Source organism: Oncorhynchus tshawytscha, linkage group LG05, assembly GCF_018296145.1.
Source record: "Oncorhynchus tshawytscha isolate Ot180627B linkage group LG05, Otsh_v2.0, whole genome shotgun sequence".
Lineage (NCBI taxonomy): Eukaryota > Metazoa > Chordata > Actinopteri > Salmoniformes > Salmonidae > Oncorhynchus > Oncorhynchus tshawytscha.
Window position 1 is genome coordinate 27699962 of NC_056433.1, and position 18631 is coordinate 27718592.

Sequence of the window (18631 nt, forward strand, 5' to 3'; positions counted from 1 at the left end):
GGGAAATTTTCTGTTGAGAGGGGGAGGCAGTGTGCACCCAATGATGCGTTGGGCTGAGCGTACCACCCTCTGTCGTTCCTTGCGGTCCGCGGCGGTGGAGTCACCAAGCTGTGATGCAGCCCGACGGTATGCTCTCGATGGTGCTCCTGTCTAACAAGGGCCCTCGGGAACAGACCTTTCTTCAGCCTCCCGACGTTGAAGAGTCACTGTCGTGCCTTCTTCACCATGGTTTGACCATTTCAGCTCATCGGAGATGTGTAACACAGAGAAACTGGAAGTTATTGACCATCTCCACTGCGGACCCGTTGATGAGGATGGGGGCGTGCCCAGCCTGGTTCCTCCTGAAGTCCACAATCGGCTCCTTTGCTTTGCTGACATTGAGGGAGAGGTTGTTTACCTGGCACCACACTGTCAGAGTGCCTACCTCCTCTCTGTATGCCGTCTCGTCCTTGTGTGCATGCATGCGCATTGGTGTGTGTTACATGCTGTAACAGTGTGTGTCTGCGTTACAGGTGCGTCTGATGTCAGAGTGCAGAGGTAGCATCAAAAGTGTCAAAAGGGTCTCCCTGATCCTGGATGATGAGGAGCAGCCAGAGGAACAGGGCCTCACTGGCCTGACGACCGCTGACAAACAATCAGGTACCGCACTCACACGCACACACATTGGGGGAGGAAACATGTGAACATTCTTACCTGCCGTCATGCAATATTTGCGATACACAAATAAATGTATGTCACAAATGTGTGTGTGTGTGCCTGTGGGCGTATTTGTGTTCTCAGGGGTGATCGAGCGCTGGGAGCTGCTGCAGGCTCAGGCCAGGAGCAACCTGCTGTCTGGCCTGCGGGAGCCTTGCCAGTTGACCTCTGACCTGTGTGACATCACTTCCTGGCTGGGGTGGGTAACGCCAGAGCTGGAGAGAGTGCAGGTTCCTGAGACCCCCACCAGCATCCAAGACATGGAGGCTAGGGTCAAACAACTCAAGGTAAGGCTTCTGAATATTATACTGTACTACAGTGTCCATTTTAGGACAGCTGAGACTAAGGCTTTTTAAATATGGAAACCATACATTGCTCCATTCAAGGTAAGGAAATGAACTACATACATTGCTCATCTTTTCCATTAATTTTGGTTTGAGGCATAATAGGGTAATAGCTGGATCTGCACAACAGATAGCTGACCTGGGACGTGGACTTATCTCTAGAGAGCCACTTTTGAGGTTTAAAAACATTGGACAAATGTACATTTTGAAGTCAACTATCCCTTTAATCATCTCTTTAAAGGGGCAATCTGCTTTGTTGTTGTTTAAGTCAGATTGCCCCTCTACCTGTCCCTTTAAAGGCCCAGTATGTAGCTTTGTGCGTGGCCCGACCAAATGTGAGTTATAGATTTGTAATTCTTATTGAAAGCAAGTCTGATAGATCCATACCATGTGCTCTATTTCTATGCTTCCCCTTCTTAAGTTTAGATTTAGCTTCTTTTACATTCAGCTTCAAAGCTGAAAATACTATATTTTTGGTAACTGAAAAGATTTTTCTCAGTGGTTTAGATGGTACAATAATTATCGACACTATACATTTCTCGCTCTCTCTCACTCCAGGAGATGCAGAAGGTATTTGCTCACTACAAGGCCGTCATGCTGTCGCTTAACCTGGTCGGTCGCGAGTTTGGGGGGTGTGACGGTCCGGAGGCCCGGGAGCTAGGGGAGGGCCTGGCTAGTATGAACCAGGGCTGGATGCTGGCCTGCACTGGCCTGGAGGAGTGGCAGGACAGTCTGCGTACCACTGTCATGCGATGTCAGGTCAGTTACTGTACAGTTACAGGACAGTGGGTAAAACTGTTTGAAATGACATATTGTCAACCAGTTTTGCCTAGAAAATACGTAATTCAACCGGTTTTGCACACTGGGAGTAAATTGTTTCTCAATTTTGGTTACTGGGGTATAGCTCCTCAACGTTGCACATATTTGTTATTGCCCAGCAAAAGCACACCTGATTCAACAACCCTTGTCCTTCATCAGGCGTGCTTTTGCTGGGCCAGAAGAAAAATGTCCAACCTGTCCAGATGGTAAAACTGGTAGCAATTAAGTCATTCTGATGTCTTCTGTGATGTCATGGTCTGGTTGTATGCTGATTGGAAAATGTTCTTTTTAGCGACCAGAAAAATAGATCCTTACCTGGTTGTAAGGTCATCTGACGTCTCTTGAGTGTCTCTGCAGAAAATACAATTATTATTATTATGACGGCCAATGCGGCGACCTACCGTCCTATCCATGGGGTGTACTTGTAGTTCAAGCTGCCTCACAATACAGAATCAATAGATGGGTTCATGCCCCTATGGACGGTTTTGGTTTGGACAGGATTAGTTGTCCAATGCTTACTTACTATGCACCGACCTGAGGTCCCTGACCTTTGCCCTTTCTCCTCTAACCCACGGCAGGAGTTCCACGAGACGCTGCACTCCCTGCTGCTGTGGCTGGCCCATGCCGAGAGCAGGCGCTACGCCGTCGACATCCACCACCCAGACACGCCGCCAGGCACGCTGTTGGAGCACCGCAACACACTCACTGTGAGAGAGGGGAGTGGGAGGAGACATAGGGGAAGGGGGAGAGGGAGGGAGAATGCTGGAGGAGGGAGAATGGGGAGGATGGATAAGGGGGAGGAGGGAGAGGGAAGGGAAAGGGGGGTTTGGGGTGGTAGAGGCGATGGGAGTGGGCAGGGGGTGGTTTAGGAGAGAAAAGGGGTGATGATGGTTTGGGTGGTTAGAGTAAGGGAACTTGAGGGGGAAATTATGGAGATAGAGGGAGAAAAATGGAGGGAGTACACATGACTTGACAGAGAGAAGGGGGAAACGGAAAGTTCTAACGGATAGTGCAATATACACTGAGTAGGCTGAGCAGATGGGTGGCAGGTAGCCTAGTGGTTAGAGCGTTAGACCAGTAACTGAAAGGTTTCTGGTTTGAATCCCAGAGTGTTGCTGTGCCCTTGAGCAAGGCACTTAACCCTAATTACTCTTGTAAGTTGCTCTGGATAAGAGTTTCTGCTAAATGACTAAACAATAACAAAATAAATGAATCCAGGTCAAAGCTATGATCCCTTATTAATGTCACTTGTTAAATCCACTTCAATCAGTGTAGATGGAGGAGGGGAGGAGACAGGTTAAAGAAGGATTTTTAAGCCTTGAGACATGGATTGTGTCTGTGTGCCATTCAGACGGTGAATGGGCAAGACAAGACATTTCAGGGCCTTTGAATGGGATATGGTAGTAGGTGCCAGGCGCACCGATTTGTGTCAGGAATTGCAATGCTACTGGGTTATTCACGCTCAACAGTTTCCCATGTGTTTCAAGAATGGTCCACCACCCAAAGGACATCCAGCCAACATGACACAACTGTGGGAAGCATTGGAGTCAACATGGGCTAGCATCCCTGTGGAACGCTTTCAACACCTTGTAGAATCCATTCCCATGAATTGAGGCTGTTCTGAGTGGGGGTGGGGGTGGGGGGGGTTGCAACTCAATATTAATGTTTAGTATACTCATTGTAAATGTTGCACATTCCCTTATCAATGGTTTGGCCAATGAGTTTTTACATTGATAATTTTCCACGGGTTCGGAAGCTCCCCTTCGAATGATGTCTGTGTGTGTGTCCTTTTTTCCAGGGCCTGCAGAATGAGTTGCGGGCGAGACAGAGCCAGGTGGGCTCGCTCCAGGGGCTGTGGGGCCAGCTGCAGCCAGCGGAGGAGGAGGGGGGGGAGGAGAGCGTAGAGGCTCGGGAGAAGCTCCACGTGACAGCCAACAAACTGTGGACGCTGCTCCGCCAGGTGGCCCACGACCTCAGCGTCGTGCAGGAGCGCCTGGTAAGGAGACCCCACACCAAGTGATTTGAATTTAACATTTTAAAAAATTGCTTCTCCTTTTTCATTTATTGAGATCATTTAAAATAAAAGTAATTTTTTTTCAATGATTGAATTGGACTTTGAGTTTACTTCCTCAATTGACTAACTTCAATCGAATTGAATTTAAACCTGCCCCACAAACTTTGCTAGGGTTTGTGGTTGATTCCATTCCAATATAGACAGCTCAGGAAGTAAACTCAAACCTTTGTTGGTTTACATTCCTGATTTGAATGACTTGAAATTGAATTGACCTCAACAAATGCACTCCACGGTTTATGGATTATGCAATCCCAATCACCAGGGACCTCCACAAGGTGGTGCACATTTTTTATCTCGCCCAACAATCACCAAGCCATTGATTCGTTGGACCGGGTGTATTAGTTCTTGGCTCGAACAAAACGATGCCCCTTCTGGAGGTGCCCCAGGAATGGATTCAGAAATGACACATTGACAATGTTCTAGAAATGCACAAAGAACATTGTTTACCAGACAGAATTGGAAACACATTTAGAAGAAACATAAGGAAACAGACTGAAACGGGGAGTCTATGTGGACTTAAAGATACAGCAAGAAACGCAAGTTTTCGGGTTTACACTGCAAAGATGTCTTAAAACAAATTTGACACAACCCACATTCCTGAGTCGTGTTCATTAGGGCACGCAATGGAAATGGATTTAAGACATTTCGCAATGGAACACCAAAATGAGCGTTTCCTAATAGACAAATCCAGGTAGTCCCTTCTTGTTTCAGTCTGTTTTCTTACATTTGGTGCCTAATGAACACGACTGTGTTGCTGGCACCATGCTCCATCCAAATGAGCCCATTGAAACCCTGATTAAAGCAGTTAAGCTGTCAAAACATTGGTATTTATTAACTGTATTGCATCGGAACCAGGAGTGTGAGACTTTTATTTAATTTTCTAACCATTCAAATGAACAAACTGACGTGTTTACTGCCCTTGCTGCAGGACTGTGGGACTCTATCTGCAGGTCCGGCTGCAAGTGAGGGCAGAGGGCAGGCGGAGGGCAGTCAGTCCCCGTCTAATGCCAGTCAAGAGGAGAGCACCAATACCACACCAACCTCAGCTGGCAGAAGGTACGGACCAGATAGTTTAAATTTCTTCAGTTCAAAAATGCTTTATTACAATAGGTAATCACGCAGTGCAAATAGAATATACAGTATATAACAGAAAATATAAAAAATAGAAATTATTATTGTCAATGTTGAGATGATTATAGAAACTTGGGCTGGAATCCAATTGAAGGTGCACTGCAGTGCTGCACTACCGACAATGTGCCTGTAAAAAGCTCTTTCCCCCCATGTTCAGAGATCCCATTCATGAATGTCGGCTCAAGTGTTAATTGCCTTTAAAAGGCGCTTTCTTCGGTAATGTAGTGGGCAGCGCTGCAACGCACCTTTGAATGAATTCCTGCTTTGATGTAATGATAAAAGGTTAGTCTCTCAAGACTTTTTACGTGGAGGCTGAAGTTGCCCCTAGACACTGATCTTTGGTGAGATTTGCATTTCCCCCACTAATAGTTAAGGTTAGGATTGGGTATTTATTTTACCTTTATTTAACTAGGCAAGTCAGTTAAGAACAAATTCTTGTTTTCAATAACGGCCTAGGAACAGTGGGTTAACTGCCTGTTCAGGGGCAGAATGACAGATTTGTACCTTGTCAGCTCGGGGGTTTGAACTTGCAACCTTCCGGTTACTAAGGGGAAACTAATCCTAGATACGTACCCGGGGAAAACTTCATCCCGAAACATTTGTTATGGTCTATGGAGGTCGTCTGTGGAGGATTCCTGTATGTTTTAACTGATGATTTGCCTAAGTACTGTTCTTCGTCCCTTGTCTTGGACCTCCAGGGGGGAGAAGAGGGACCCAACCCCACCTCGGTCCTTCTTCTACCGCGTGCTGCGAGCCGCCTTCCCCCTACACCTCCTCCTCCTCCTGGTCCTAGTGCTGGCCTGCCTGGTGCCCCTGGCTGAGAATGACCACAGCTGCACACTGTCCAACAACTTTGCCCGCTCCTTCTACCCCATGTTGCACTACACCAATGGCCCACCACCCACCTGATACAAACACACACACTGACATGCGTGGCCTGCTTCCAAAGCTAACCCATCGATACTCTCTGCTTAAGAGCTGGAGAGAGGACATTGTTACGGTCCCAAAATTGTATTTTAAATATCTATATTTATAGATTTAAATTTATAATTAATTTATTCCCTTAAAAGCCATACCGATGTTCAATTTCCATCAAACAATTGATGTGATCCACCCATTTGGAACTCTTGCCGCTAACGTCACTAGCAAGTACTGTATTTCAAAGGAGACTTGTTTTTGTGAGGTTGTGTTCTGCTTGTAAAGATTTCTATCATAATGATTTGCCCTTCAAGCCATGTATTGAAGTAGCAGTCTGTTGTAGGACCTATCCAGTCCACAACAACTTTATATTGATGTTCTTTCAGAATAATGTCACCTGCACTCATTCAAAAATGCCTTCTGTAAGCGTCTACTATTCAAATTGTCAAATTTTGCGACCCTTTGACTTGGCTGTGCGAGTGAAATGTTTAGTTGGTCGCACTGGTGTGAGCTGCACATTCTACCTGGTCGCCTCAATCAAAACGTGCAATTTTTTGGAGGCGGATAAATCCAATGAATTTGTTAGAGTAAAGTGCATTATCCTCATGATTCCTGTAATAAATGTGTCTGCCCTGCCGCTGTGCCTGCCTGTTTCGCTGGGACCGGCTGCAATAATGAGTCTCTCACACTCTTCTCCCCCCTCGTGATTGTATAACATTTTTTTTAAAAACACTTTGGAAGTAACTAGTCTCAGCTTTCTGTAGGTATCATTTTTTCTCTCAAAGCACTCTGTTTTATAATTATCTGATATGGCTTTGAAATACAGAGAGTGTGAAATGTTGCATCAGCCATTGCAAGTGCAGTAAACCTCATTGCAGTTTTTTTAGGACAATACATTTACTGTTAGATTAATACATGGCTACTAGCAGTAGGTGTTATGTTTGGCGTTAGCGATCTAGCTAATGTGTTTTGGAGTTTCCACTTCCTCCGGTGGTGAAATAGCACAAATTAAACTAGGCCTATATATAATATTAGTGCACATAACGATAAAGCCAAATTCATCTCTATTTCACAAAAAAAAAAAAAAAAAAAAAAAAAAATACATCGGGAAATTCTCAAGCCCTATTTTGACAGTAAAATACAACAAAAAAATTGCCTAATTGTCAACCCACTGGATTAGGTTACGTACCAAAATATTTTTAATCATGCAATCCTGCTTGGACATGTTAGAAGTAATAACTTGTTTATTGAAAACAATTTCAGTAGTCCCTTACACTTAATGATGCATTGTGAATGACATAAGAGGATGACTGAAATGTATTTTATTGTGTGACCCTGCTAATTGTATTGGAGGGGGGTGTTATCACCAGATCATGGGCTGGTGTCACCAGCTGAAGAAGTTAGTGGCACCAGTGAAACACCTAGGAAACATTTTAGTCTGGAGACCTGGGTCAGTGTGTATGAAGTATGTGCACTGTATTATTTCCAAATAATATAATTTTGATGTTCTTCACCTCTGAACCTGCACAAGCATTCATAGCAGTTAAATCATATATCAGAAGGTGTATATTGAGGTAGCCAACATGAATGGGTGCCATTTTGACACCAGATTGTTTAATTTTATTTTATGGAAGACATGTTGTTAAACTGTACGTTTTTGGTTATTTTCCTCTCCTATACTGCGGTCCCTGGAAATATGGAGCCACTTTTCCACACATCGATACTGTGTAACCAATCAAGAGCACATCTGTCAAACTGAATATTTTGTAAGGGGGAGAATTTGAAGAGTGGAAGAGTATATATTTCACGATAATGAGACATTGGCACACTAGGGTAGATACCAGTAGTAACCAAGACACTGTTATAAATTGGTGCAGAAATAAATAATAGCAGTTTCCATTTCAATTTCTAAAAGTAGAAATCTACTCTTTAAATTAGAAAAGGAAATGAATTCAGTAATCATTGTTGCGAAAAAGACATTTCCATGGCTGCATAATGTACAGTTGAGTAGGACACTTAAGCCCTAAAGATGGTGGTGTGCTAAATGATTTAGGCTCTCAAACAATGAACTGTATATGTATACCCCTTTTCTCTGGCAATAAACATTGTTTGTCTTACTGAACAAAAACTCCAAGGGCGTATTCTGTGGAGACTGTTGAAGATGGTAATTGTCTAGCTTGATGCTAAGGATGCACACACACCATCTCTGAATTGTTTTCCTAGATCACTTTAGAACAATACACAAAAGCTACTGATCCCCTGGTGCTACATACTAAATATAAATAACAGTATAGAATGGAGACTGTTAAAAGGAATATACTACACCAAAAACTATATTTTTGTATTTTGTTAATTTGTCACATGCAAAATACTGACACGCACAATTTAACAAAATGCTTAATATAGTTTGAGTGTACTATTCCTTGAGCGCAAGGACACTGTTCTTGAGAAAGGACGCCACTGGCACAAAAAGTTCATAATTTAATGTTTATTCTTCAAAGAAACATACTCCTGTGCGACGGTGGGACAAAATCCACATAAAAATTCACATTGGGAAACCTTGACATTTAAAGCACTCACGTTACAGTTGAAAAAGCATGTGTATCCTTATCCTGCTGGCAGTGTACAGCATTCTCAAAGATCGTTCTAAGCAGAATGCACAGCTGGGCTACAAATGGCTCAGTCATCGGGAAAGTGAAAGGACTTGTGCACAGCTGACTAGTTGAATAAATAAAAGAGTTAACTCAAAAACATTTCTTGCCTTGAGAGGAGTCTACTGTTGGTGTTGACAAAGATCAATGGTGTTTGTCTTATAGTATTAAACAGCTGATGTGAGCTATGGCCTAGACTCAGATCAGATCTGCATTAACCCACGATAAACGACAAACTGTATAGCATATTGCTTTTGTTTGGACGAGGTCTGGGGTAACTGCGTTGGAGCTGTCAAATCGGCGAGCACCCACTCTTGTGGTCATTGTCACGAAACCAAACCCATCCTTAAATCCCACCCGTGTTAGAAGTTCAGAATGAGAAAGTGTAGGCTATGTAGAAATGACACCGCCCAAACAATATAAATTATATAAAATGCAGTTGTCGGTTATCACGGGTTAACTCTGAACTGATTGAATCTAGGCCTTAGTTAACCATTTTTCTAAATGACAGACTAAATGGACCCAGAGATAGCAATTAGCATCCGCATACTATTTTAGATCTCATGTTAAAGAGTAGAACCTTGAGTTACGGACTGACCGATCAAACAGGTAATATGGAACCGGGAAATGTATTATTAATTGCAAAGAAAACGTAAATGTTGCTCATGCGCCTGAGTCTGTAGATTACAGAAACGTAAATGTTTTTTTACTAAATGGTTAGAAAATACATGTTAATAAGTAATTCATATTGTCTACAAAGGTTTGATGCGTTAAATCCATTTCAAAGTAAAGAATACGTCAGCATTCTGAACAACCTCCATTCCCGAAGAGTTCATATCTCCTGAGGTCCTATACTGTACTTTGTTATTGATGCTAGAAATCCCCCCAAAATGAGAGCTTACAAATTAAAAGTGTGGGATGCAGCTATGGCTGTCTGGTCATCAAAAGTAAATAATATGCTTCCTCGACCAGAGTAAATATAGCGCTACTGAAAGGAAATTGGCTAAATTAGCACAGGAAATAAAGCTAGCACTCTGCTTTTCTATTACTACGAGCTTTTCAAAAGCAGACTGCGACATAGTTGATTATTAAGGCTTTGAAAAGGCTTTAATTCCCCCCAAAAAACTATGTGAGAACTAGGCGTTCGTCTGAAGCCAAAAATATATCATTAGGCCATATGTGTTTTTGGATATAGGCCTAATTTAAATGTGCATTATTGTAGCGTCACCATCTTTATTGCAAAATGAAATAAACACAATTTTAAGCTACATATTCATTTGACAGAGGTAATGAACTGTCCATTGATCAGCACAGCAATATATAAAACAGGACCATGTTTGCAAAACAAGTGGTTCTGAGCTTAAGTCAATATTACGCAGATAAACTAACAGTAACAGAAATCAGGAATGCAGACAGGCTCTATATACACTGAGTATACCAAACATTAGGAACACATTCCTACTATTCAGTTGTGTTGATTGTGATCCTATTGTGTGTATCTTTAGGACCTCACATTAGTTGAATGTATCATTGGCATTCTAAGGCCTGGATTCAATCCAATGCATGTTGTAGAGTGTTTACCGTGACCATAAATTTAGGAATATTGCCTTTAAAAGCTGCATTGTCGACAGTGCTAACATGACTCGGGTTGAATCCTGGCCTAAATATTGTCAGGTGTGAGGACAACACAAAGCTGATGAATGGATGGAAAGGCCCAGTTAGCAGGTGGGTTATGTTATAGGCAACACCTTACTTGAACCAGTCATAATCGCCGCTACATAACTGTTATCACAAAGACATAACAGATATAATAAACAGTCAGGACAGCTGATGTGTGCGTTTAAGACAAGCTGGTCGCTATGTAGAAGGCACAATCTAAACACTTTCTTGGTCGCCAGTAGCAACTACACAAAGTACAACAGGTCTAAAACAAAACACACAAATAAATGTATTTTCTACTTCGGGTTCGCACGCCTAAGACCCTCCCTCCAAAACTGTCAAGATGACACCGTTTTTTAAACCGGGAATTGAACTTGTACTGGGCCTTATTGGGCCAGTCATAAATAAAGTGGTACATAAACATAACAGCGTTGCACTGTGCTCTTTGAAAGGCGTGAGTCTTATTACAATATTACAATTATTGTATCTCTTCATTTCACCATGCTTTCTTCCCGGGAGGAATAAACATAGAAACAACATTGTGGTCAGAATTCGATCCCATTGCCCACGTATGAAGGGTTAAATTTTAGCTAGAGACATGCGGACGTAAAACTGACATTCAAGTAAGTCCCAAATTAATTTGTATGAATGTTTGAGTCACACTCCCATTACTGAAGATGGGATTGGACCCATAGGCACTTTTTGCGAAGGAATTAAAAAATCTTCCGGCTTAATTTGCATCTTTATTTGAGGAGACAAAATAGTGTCATTTAGATTTTATTGTTGATTCAAACAGGACTTTGTCTCACTGTGTATGATGATATTATTATTGTGGAGTCCACCTTTAAGGGAATGTGTTCTAGAGTGGAATGACAGTAGCGTGACCCTTCACCTCCACCTTTTCAGCTGGAAATATATTTGTTTATTAGGACATGTGCCTAATTTGCGTACTGTATGCAAAGTTTGAAGCTATACAGATGGTGGAACAAAAACCTAAGGGTAAAGCAAAGGAATAAGATCTTGAGGTGAAGTATATAGTTTTAAAATGTGTTTTTCTTTCTTCCATGACAGTTAAACAATTTGAACCAGTGCAAATGGCCATCTATCTTTTGATTGTCACTCAAAGTTATATTTATTTATATTTATGCTTTATTTATACAGATTATCCCATTGACAGTAAAAAAATAAACAACACGTCTCACACCAGATAGGTGCAGCGAATATGGGTTGTTTTACAGGGTCAGCCATGGTAGTATGGCGCCCCTGGAGCAAATTAGGGTTAAGGGCACATCGACAGCTCAGGTTATTGGCTCAACGCTGTAACGGCTAGGCTACCTGTCGCCCTCAGACAGTACAAAAGAAGAGGGGAGAGTCCATGATGACTGTTGAAAGTGCCTTTCCTTGGGCTTTTCTGTGTCCCAGTAGGCTACTCCTAACTGCCTTCCTCTCATCTCCTTTCCTTCATTTCCACTCATCCACTGATGTTTAATTTCAGACTTTCTCATAGTTTCTACTTTCAAACTAGTATGGCTGATACCGAACTTGAAGTCTCCTGACTTCAGTCTGGAAAGGCTGTTTTGATGTTGTCAGCACGATGCGTTGATAATGAAGGGCTGTGCTTTTTCTGGTTGGTTCTCACTCAAAACACACGAGCGCCACTCTCTTCCATTACAACTGTTGGATTTTCAAATCCAAACAATGAGAGGTCTCAAGCCCCTGGGGGGAAAAAAACATTTCATAAAACTAAATTGATGAGTCTGCTCAATTTCTGAGCAAATGTTGCATTAACAAACTGCCTCCTTTCCAGACCAGTCAGTCACAACTTGTCCTCGCTGGGTGGTCACGTGGGTCGCCCCAGCTAGGCTACATTCAAACCTGATCATAAACCAAAAGGCAGCTTTAGCAGGGACATTAAATATTGTTATATATATATTTTTTATGTTTGCGACCTCCGAGAAAACAGTCAAGAACAGTGCTAATGCCTGAAAGGAGATTTCATTGGACAGCATTGGGATGCAGCCCCTCCCAGGCACGATCTGAAAAACCCTTATACTTGTTCCAGTTCCTCTGTTTCAGAGTGGTGTTAAAAGCCGTTCCAAGAAGTAGCCGTCCACAAGGGTCCCAGTCACATTCTCTCCATTGTCCTTTTTGCTGCTAGAGATCCCTGTTCACCACTAATAAAGTGACAAAGAGGAAAGGACAGAGAAAGGGAGGGGATAATAGCAGGTTGGCGTCAGAAAGTAAGAGTTCTTTGTCTTTTTGAGATCTCTGAAATTAAGGATCTATTTTATTTGAACCCAGAGAGAGAGAGAGAGAGAGAGAGAGAGAGAGAGAGAGAGAGAGAGAGAGAGGCCAGGGTAAGCCACGGTGCGGCACCCTTGAAGTTGTTTGAGGGGTTTAAGTGCCTTGCTCAAGGGCAAAACGGCAGGAGAAGGAATGACATGAGACAGGAGAGTGCATACCTGTCTTTCTACCGGGGTCCCTGCAGTCCAATTGCTCCTGCTGTTGAGGCTCGCTTCTGCTGCTGGGGGTCCATGTCTGGCCGGGGCAGCTGCTGAGGTGGTGGGCTGCGGGGGGCTCACCTCTGGACAGGGGCCCGCTGAGTTGGCTTGATGGGGCAGCCGTGGGCTGTGCATGATGTGGGCATCCAGCATCTCCAGCAGCAGGTCGTACAGGGGCACCACGTTTTTCATCTTCATGCAGTGCAGGTGGTCCATGCCCTTGTTACTGCACAATGAGCAAAGACAGAGGTCATGTACACTCACTGCTTTTCGTGATACAGAAGAAAAGAAAATACACAGAAATGGGCATAGATTCAATCAGATCAAGTATTAACCAGTGATAGCTGACACCTGCATGCTAATGTTTTAGCGGTGTCTTGGTGGAACTGGTTAGAGCTGTCAAATCGGTGAGCAGCTGCTCTTGTTGCTTATTGTCGCGTTAGAAGTTCCAAATGAGAAATTGTAGCCTAGAGTGCCTTCAGGAAGAATTCATACCCCTTGACTTATTCCAAAAAAAATTAAGTTACAGCCTGAATTCAAAATTGATTCAATATATTATTTTTTTCAGCCATCTACACACAATACCTCATAATGACAAAGTCAAAACATGTTAGACATTTTTGCTAATGTATTGAAAATTGAATCTCATTTTCCTACCCCTGAGTCAATACATGTTAGAATCACCTTTGGCAACTATTACAGCTGTGAGTCCTTCAAGGGGTGTACAAGTCTCTTAAGAGCATTGTACACCTGGATTGTATAATATTTGTACATTGTTATTATAAAACTTCTCACAAGTTGGTTGTTGATCATTGCTAGACAGCCATTTCCAAGTCTTGCCATAGATTTTGAGCCAATTTAAGTCAAAACTGTAATTAGGCCATTCAGGAACATTCAATGTCGTCTTGGTAAGCAACTCCAGTGCATATTTGGCCTTATCTTTTACGGTTATTGTCCAGCTGAAAGGTGAATTTGACTCCCAGTGTCAGTTGGAAAGCAGACAATCAGGTTTCCCTCTAGGATTTTGCCTGTGCTTAGATCTATTCTGTTCCTTTTCATCCTAAAATACTCCCTAGTCCTTGCCGATTACAAGCGTATCCATAACATGATGCAGCATGCTTGAAAATATGAAGAGTGGTACTCAGTGATGTGTTGGATTTGCCCCAAACATAACGCTTTGTATTCAGGACAAAGGTCATTTCTTTGCCAGTTTTGCTTTAATGCCTTATGCATGTTTTGGAATATTTGAATTCTGGCCTCATGGTTCCTTCCTCTCCAGCAACTGAGTTAGGAAGGACGCCTGTGCCTTTGTTGTGACTGGGTGTATTGATACACAATCCAAAGTGTAATTAATAACTTCACCATGCTCAAAGGGATATTCAATGTCTGCTTTTTTTTTTACCCATCTACTAATAGATGCCCTTCTTTGCGAGTCACTGGAAAACCTCCCTGGTTTTTGTGGTTGAATCTATGTTTGAAATTCACTGCTCGACTGAGGGACCTTACAGATAATTGTATGTGTTGGGGACAGAGATGAGACAGTCATTCAAAAAATAATGTTAAACACTACTACTATTATTGGGTCCATGCAACTTCTGTGACTTGTGAAGCACAATTTTACTCCTGAACTTATTTAGGGTTGCCATAACCTAAGGAGTTGATTAGTTGTTGACTCAAAACATTTCAGCTTTTAATTTTTAATTAATTTGTAAACATTTCTAAAAACATAATTCCACTTTGACAATAATGGGGTATTGTGTGTAGGCCAGTGTCACAAAATCTCAATTTAATGAATTTTAAAATCAGGCAGTAACACAACAAAATGTGGAAAGTCAAGGGGTGTGAATACTTTCTGAAGGCAATGATAGAAATAAAGACGCTCAATATCTTGCGACATTGATCGCAAGATATTAGCTCCTTGTCCCTTAGCCTCTTAATAATTGCGTAATGGTAAACCTAGACACGTGCATTTTATAGTATTCTGAGTGGTGACCTTGGTTAGATCCATTTTATGGGCCTATAGCATTAAAAGGATAATGGAGTCAGATATATCATATTAGGGTCGTTAGACCCCTACACTCTGTCATCCTCAGACAAAGTCCATTTTCACTTATCTACATAGTTCCGACACCACCAAAACACCCGCGATGTGGATGTCAGCTAAAGCGGATCTGATTGAGTAGAGCACATGGTCTTCATCAGATTACCTTGTAAACACCATGTTGGTTGAAAAGCTTTTTCTGTATAACGGAAGCTCACTCGTGGTAGCAGCAAACAGTCGTGACGGTTGTCTCCGCCGTGGCGGTAGTGACAATGTGGTGGCTCAATCTTGACGGCGGTGACCGTATTGAAAATTTGACTATACCGTAGTGGCAAAATGATAACTGGCTAGTGTGATAGTTTTGATCGTATTTTGCCTGAGCGGTAACTACAAAGTGTGACGGAGGTGACTATATTGTAACTGCCAAGAGTGATGGTGGTGACTGTATTATGCCTGAGCGATAACTTGTGAGTGCAACGATGGTGACTGAGAGGTAACTTACGAGTGTGACAGCGGTGGCCATATTGTGGCTACTGTACCTGACGTGGCGGATGTGTGACAGCAGCATCAGCAGGTGGGCGAGGCGCGCAGACTGCTGCTGAAAGCTGAGGCCTGTCTTTGCGATGGCCCACACCAGTGCGTCTGTTACGGCATCCAGCAAGCGCAGGAGCTTCGAGCGACTCTGCAGCTCTTCGCTCCCCTCCGAGGAGCTCAGGCACATGTCTGCGACCACAAAACACACACAGTTGAGAAAATAAAGAAAAAACGTAATTGTAGTTGTCGCAATGACTCAAAACCACATTAGCCCTCTGCGCTAAAGCCAAGCCTTTATCTCTGGGAGCTAGCACAAATCTTCAGGTCTCAGGAAAGGTGACTTATTGTGCAAGCACATTTCACCAAACCACCTTTGCTACACTTCATAAATAATTTCCAACATGTAGCATTATTAAATGCGATTACTTTGGTTACAGTTAAGTGAAACAAAATGTTATTTTTCGTGATCCACTGACCTTGAAACAGGTTCTGACTGTTAGGTCTTTAAGTGTTAAACAGTAACTATGATGGGAGTAGAGAGAGACAGTGTTCTCATTAGGCCTTGTCAGAGTGAGTTATTCCTCTGGTTGTCCTTGCCAACCCTCCCTAGACTCCCAAACAGATAGGATTACACTGGATAAATGGTCCAACAGACTTGTGGTTAATCTTGATATGCATGATATAAATAAATCAAATAGGAAGTAAAAAATACTTATAAAGATGCAGTACCGACAGACAAAAGTACAGACAGAAGGCCAGACAAACAGATGCATAACACACAAACACACACTCATGCGCAAACACAAACGCACACATTAACACCCACGTACTGGAGTTGAGGAGGATCATGGCCTTGAGGCAGACGTACTCCTCCCTCTGCAGCTTGAGCTCTCTGAACCTGGAGGTGGCAGCTAGCAGCATGTCAAAGATATCCACGAAACCCTGCACACAGCTCCCCTCTTCCCTGAAAACACAGACACACAGTCACACCGCATTTGAATACTTCTTTTGGATCCACTGTGAAAATATTTTAGAAATCATACAAATGCTTAATCCAGGAGTAGAGAGAGGGTGGTCACCTGTTCAGGCTGAGGTCGGGGGAAAAAATGAGCCTACCAGGGTGGTCCACAGACCTCCACATGAGCCCTAGCATCAGCACCTCCAACCAGCAGCACTCCAACAGGTGCACCTGGTCGAACAGGCACAGGTCCACAAATCCTGTAAAGACATAGCAGGGCCCGTATTCATAAAGCGTCCCAGAGTGCTGATCTAGGGTCAGACTCAATCCATAGTGCTGAAGAGCTGCGCTACAGCACGTTTCAAATTTAAAGGCAATGTTCCCGCATACTGCTCACGGTACACGCGGTTTTGTTGTTCGCAATGTAATAATGACACTTGGTGATACTTAAAAAAGTCATATTTATGAACAGCAAACAGTGAGTAGATTATGGCCCCGTACACACTCAGGTAGAACTGATATACAACACCTTTGACACAATGATTGTGACACCCTTTATGTTTGTGATACATTGGAGTGTTTGTCAGAACAAAAATGTTTACACTACCATTGTGCACAACCTATTACTTCAATGCAGAATATCTCTCCACTGTATCACAACCGTTGTGTCCAATGCGTTGTACATCAGCTGCACAACTTAAGTGTGTACACGGCCATTTACATATAACCTTTTACTTTACTTCAACCCTAGCAGACAATGGGGTTCCACTGAATAAAGCAGGGGCAATGCTTCTCTAGCACAGAAAACTAGACATCCCAAACTACCCTATACTTTTTGCAGCGTCCCTTAGGAGTGTAGACTACCGTATAGTACATCGATGCTCATTGCCCAGTATTTGTATTTATTATGGATCCTCAATTAGCTGCTGCCAATGTTTGTGTTGCTTCACAGTCCCTGCTGTTCCATAAGGTGTATTTTTATCTGTTTTATTTATTATCATTTTAAAATCAACCAGGAGAGATTGACATGCATAATTAATGTTTGCTCTCTGAGCCCCCCGAACCACATATACCCCAGGAGACATGGGTACAAATCCCGTTTCAGACCTTCCTTTGTCTTCTAATCGGTCTTCCTTTTTACATTCTGACTACCTGAATATCACTGTTGAGAATAAAAGAGACAACAGTTGTTGAAAACAGGAAATTAGAACATTATTACACTGTTATGCCGGAAAATGTTAAGAAAAATGTATTCAATTGATTCAGGTTACTCAACAGTATGCTGTACTTAATGCTCTGTCACTCTGTTATTGTCACACCCATTGACAGAGGATACACATATAGGCTTTACATGGACACAGGAACACAAGACTTTTCGGCCTCATTGTTCATTGTGTCAATGTTTTATACAGTTTTTCTGCTGTACTTAACTTGTGCACAAAGAATGGAATAGAATTGAACATATGATGCTAGGAAAGTATTGTTTTTTAATTGTGGATAAAAAACAGACAATAAATCAATCAACACCAACCTGGGATCTTCTTTGCCCAGCTGATCATGTGGACCAGCTCCTTGTCGGCCAGGTTGGTGAGTGACATCATGACGTTGGCCTCCGTCAGGGGCCTCCTCATGTCCTTCTGGAGGAAGATCTCCGGTGGCTCTGCCTCCATGATCCGGCCAATCAGCTGCTCCGGGGTTAATACTGTGGGGCAGAGTTCCTTGATTGGCTCGCCCCCCTCAGCTAGGACCCGCTTGGGCCCGCTAGCAGTGCCCCGGGTGAAGAAGCGACCCACGCGCCTCGGTTGATGACCCCGGTAGCTGCTGCGGTCGCGACGCATGCCTGAAGGAAAAAGGAGGTGTTGAAAAACAAATTATAGTCCCACTAAGCGCAAATCAGATGGGATGGTGTATCACTGCAGAATGCTGGTTAAGTGTGCCTTGAATTCTAAATAAAATCACTGACAATGTCACCAGCAAAGCAACCCACACCATCACACCTCCTCCTCCATGCAGAGATCATCCGTTCATCTACTCTGCATTTCACAAAGACATGGTTGTTGGAACCAAAAATCTCAAATTTGGACAGACCAAAGGAAACATTTCCACCGGTCTAATGTCCATTGCTCGTGTCTCTTATTATTATTTGTGTACTTTAGTAGTGGTTTCTTTGCAGCAATTTTTTTGTGACGGCACTTGAAGAAACTTTCAAAGTTCTTGAACTGTTCCGGATTGAATGACCTTCGTGTCTTAAATTAATGATGGACTGTCATTTCTCTTTGCTTATTTGAGCTGTTCTTGCCATAAT

The 18631-nt window shown here is 42.8% G+C and overlaps 2 protein-coding genes across 4 annotated transcripts in view; one reads left to right on the top strand and one right to left on the bottom strand.

Moving 5' to 3' along the window:
* The window catches only part of LOC112250423 (nesprin-2), a 245510-nt gene extending 237397 nt beyond the window's left edge, over positions 1 to 8113 (top strand). Inside the window, exons 105-111 of the mRNA XM_042322697.1 lie at positions 513 to 639; positions 781 to 983; positions 1599 to 1799; positions 2438 to 2566; positions 3658 to 3855; positions 4862 to 4989; positions 5763 to 8113. Coding sequence (XP_042178631.1) covers positions 513 to 639; positions 781 to 983; positions 1599 to 1799; positions 2438 to 2566; positions 3658 to 3855; positions 4862 to 4989; positions 5763 to 5973 — 1197 coding nt within the window. The 3' untranslated portion in view covers positions 5974 to 8113. The remainder of the gene's footprint in view (positions 1 to 512; positions 640 to 780; positions 984 to 1598; positions 1800 to 2437; positions 2567 to 3657; positions 3856 to 4861; positions 4990 to 5762) is intronic.
* Positions 8114 to 8455: 342 nt separating this feature from the next.
* Positions 8456 to 18631, bottom strand: part of esr2a (estrogen receptor 2a) — a 56981-nt gene continuing 46805 nt past the window's right edge. For all 3 annotated transcript variants that reach the window (XM_024420557.2, XM_042321769.1, XM_024420556.2), the window contains 6 exons: positions 17858 to 18166; positions 16448 to 16586; positions 16199 to 16332; positions 15374 to 15557; positions 12755 to 13019; positions 8456 to 12466 (listed from right to left, as the gene is read on the bottom strand). In XM_024420557.2, the coding sequence (XP_024276325.1) occupies positions 12461 to 12466; positions 12755 to 13019; positions 15374 to 15557; positions 16199 to 16332; positions 16448 to 16586; positions 17858 to 18166 (1037 nt within the window). In that variant the 3' untranslated portion in view covers positions 8456 to 12460. The remainder of the gene's footprint in view (positions 12467 to 12754; positions 13020 to 15373; positions 15558 to 16198; positions 16333 to 16447; positions 16587 to 17857; positions 18167 to 18631) is intronic.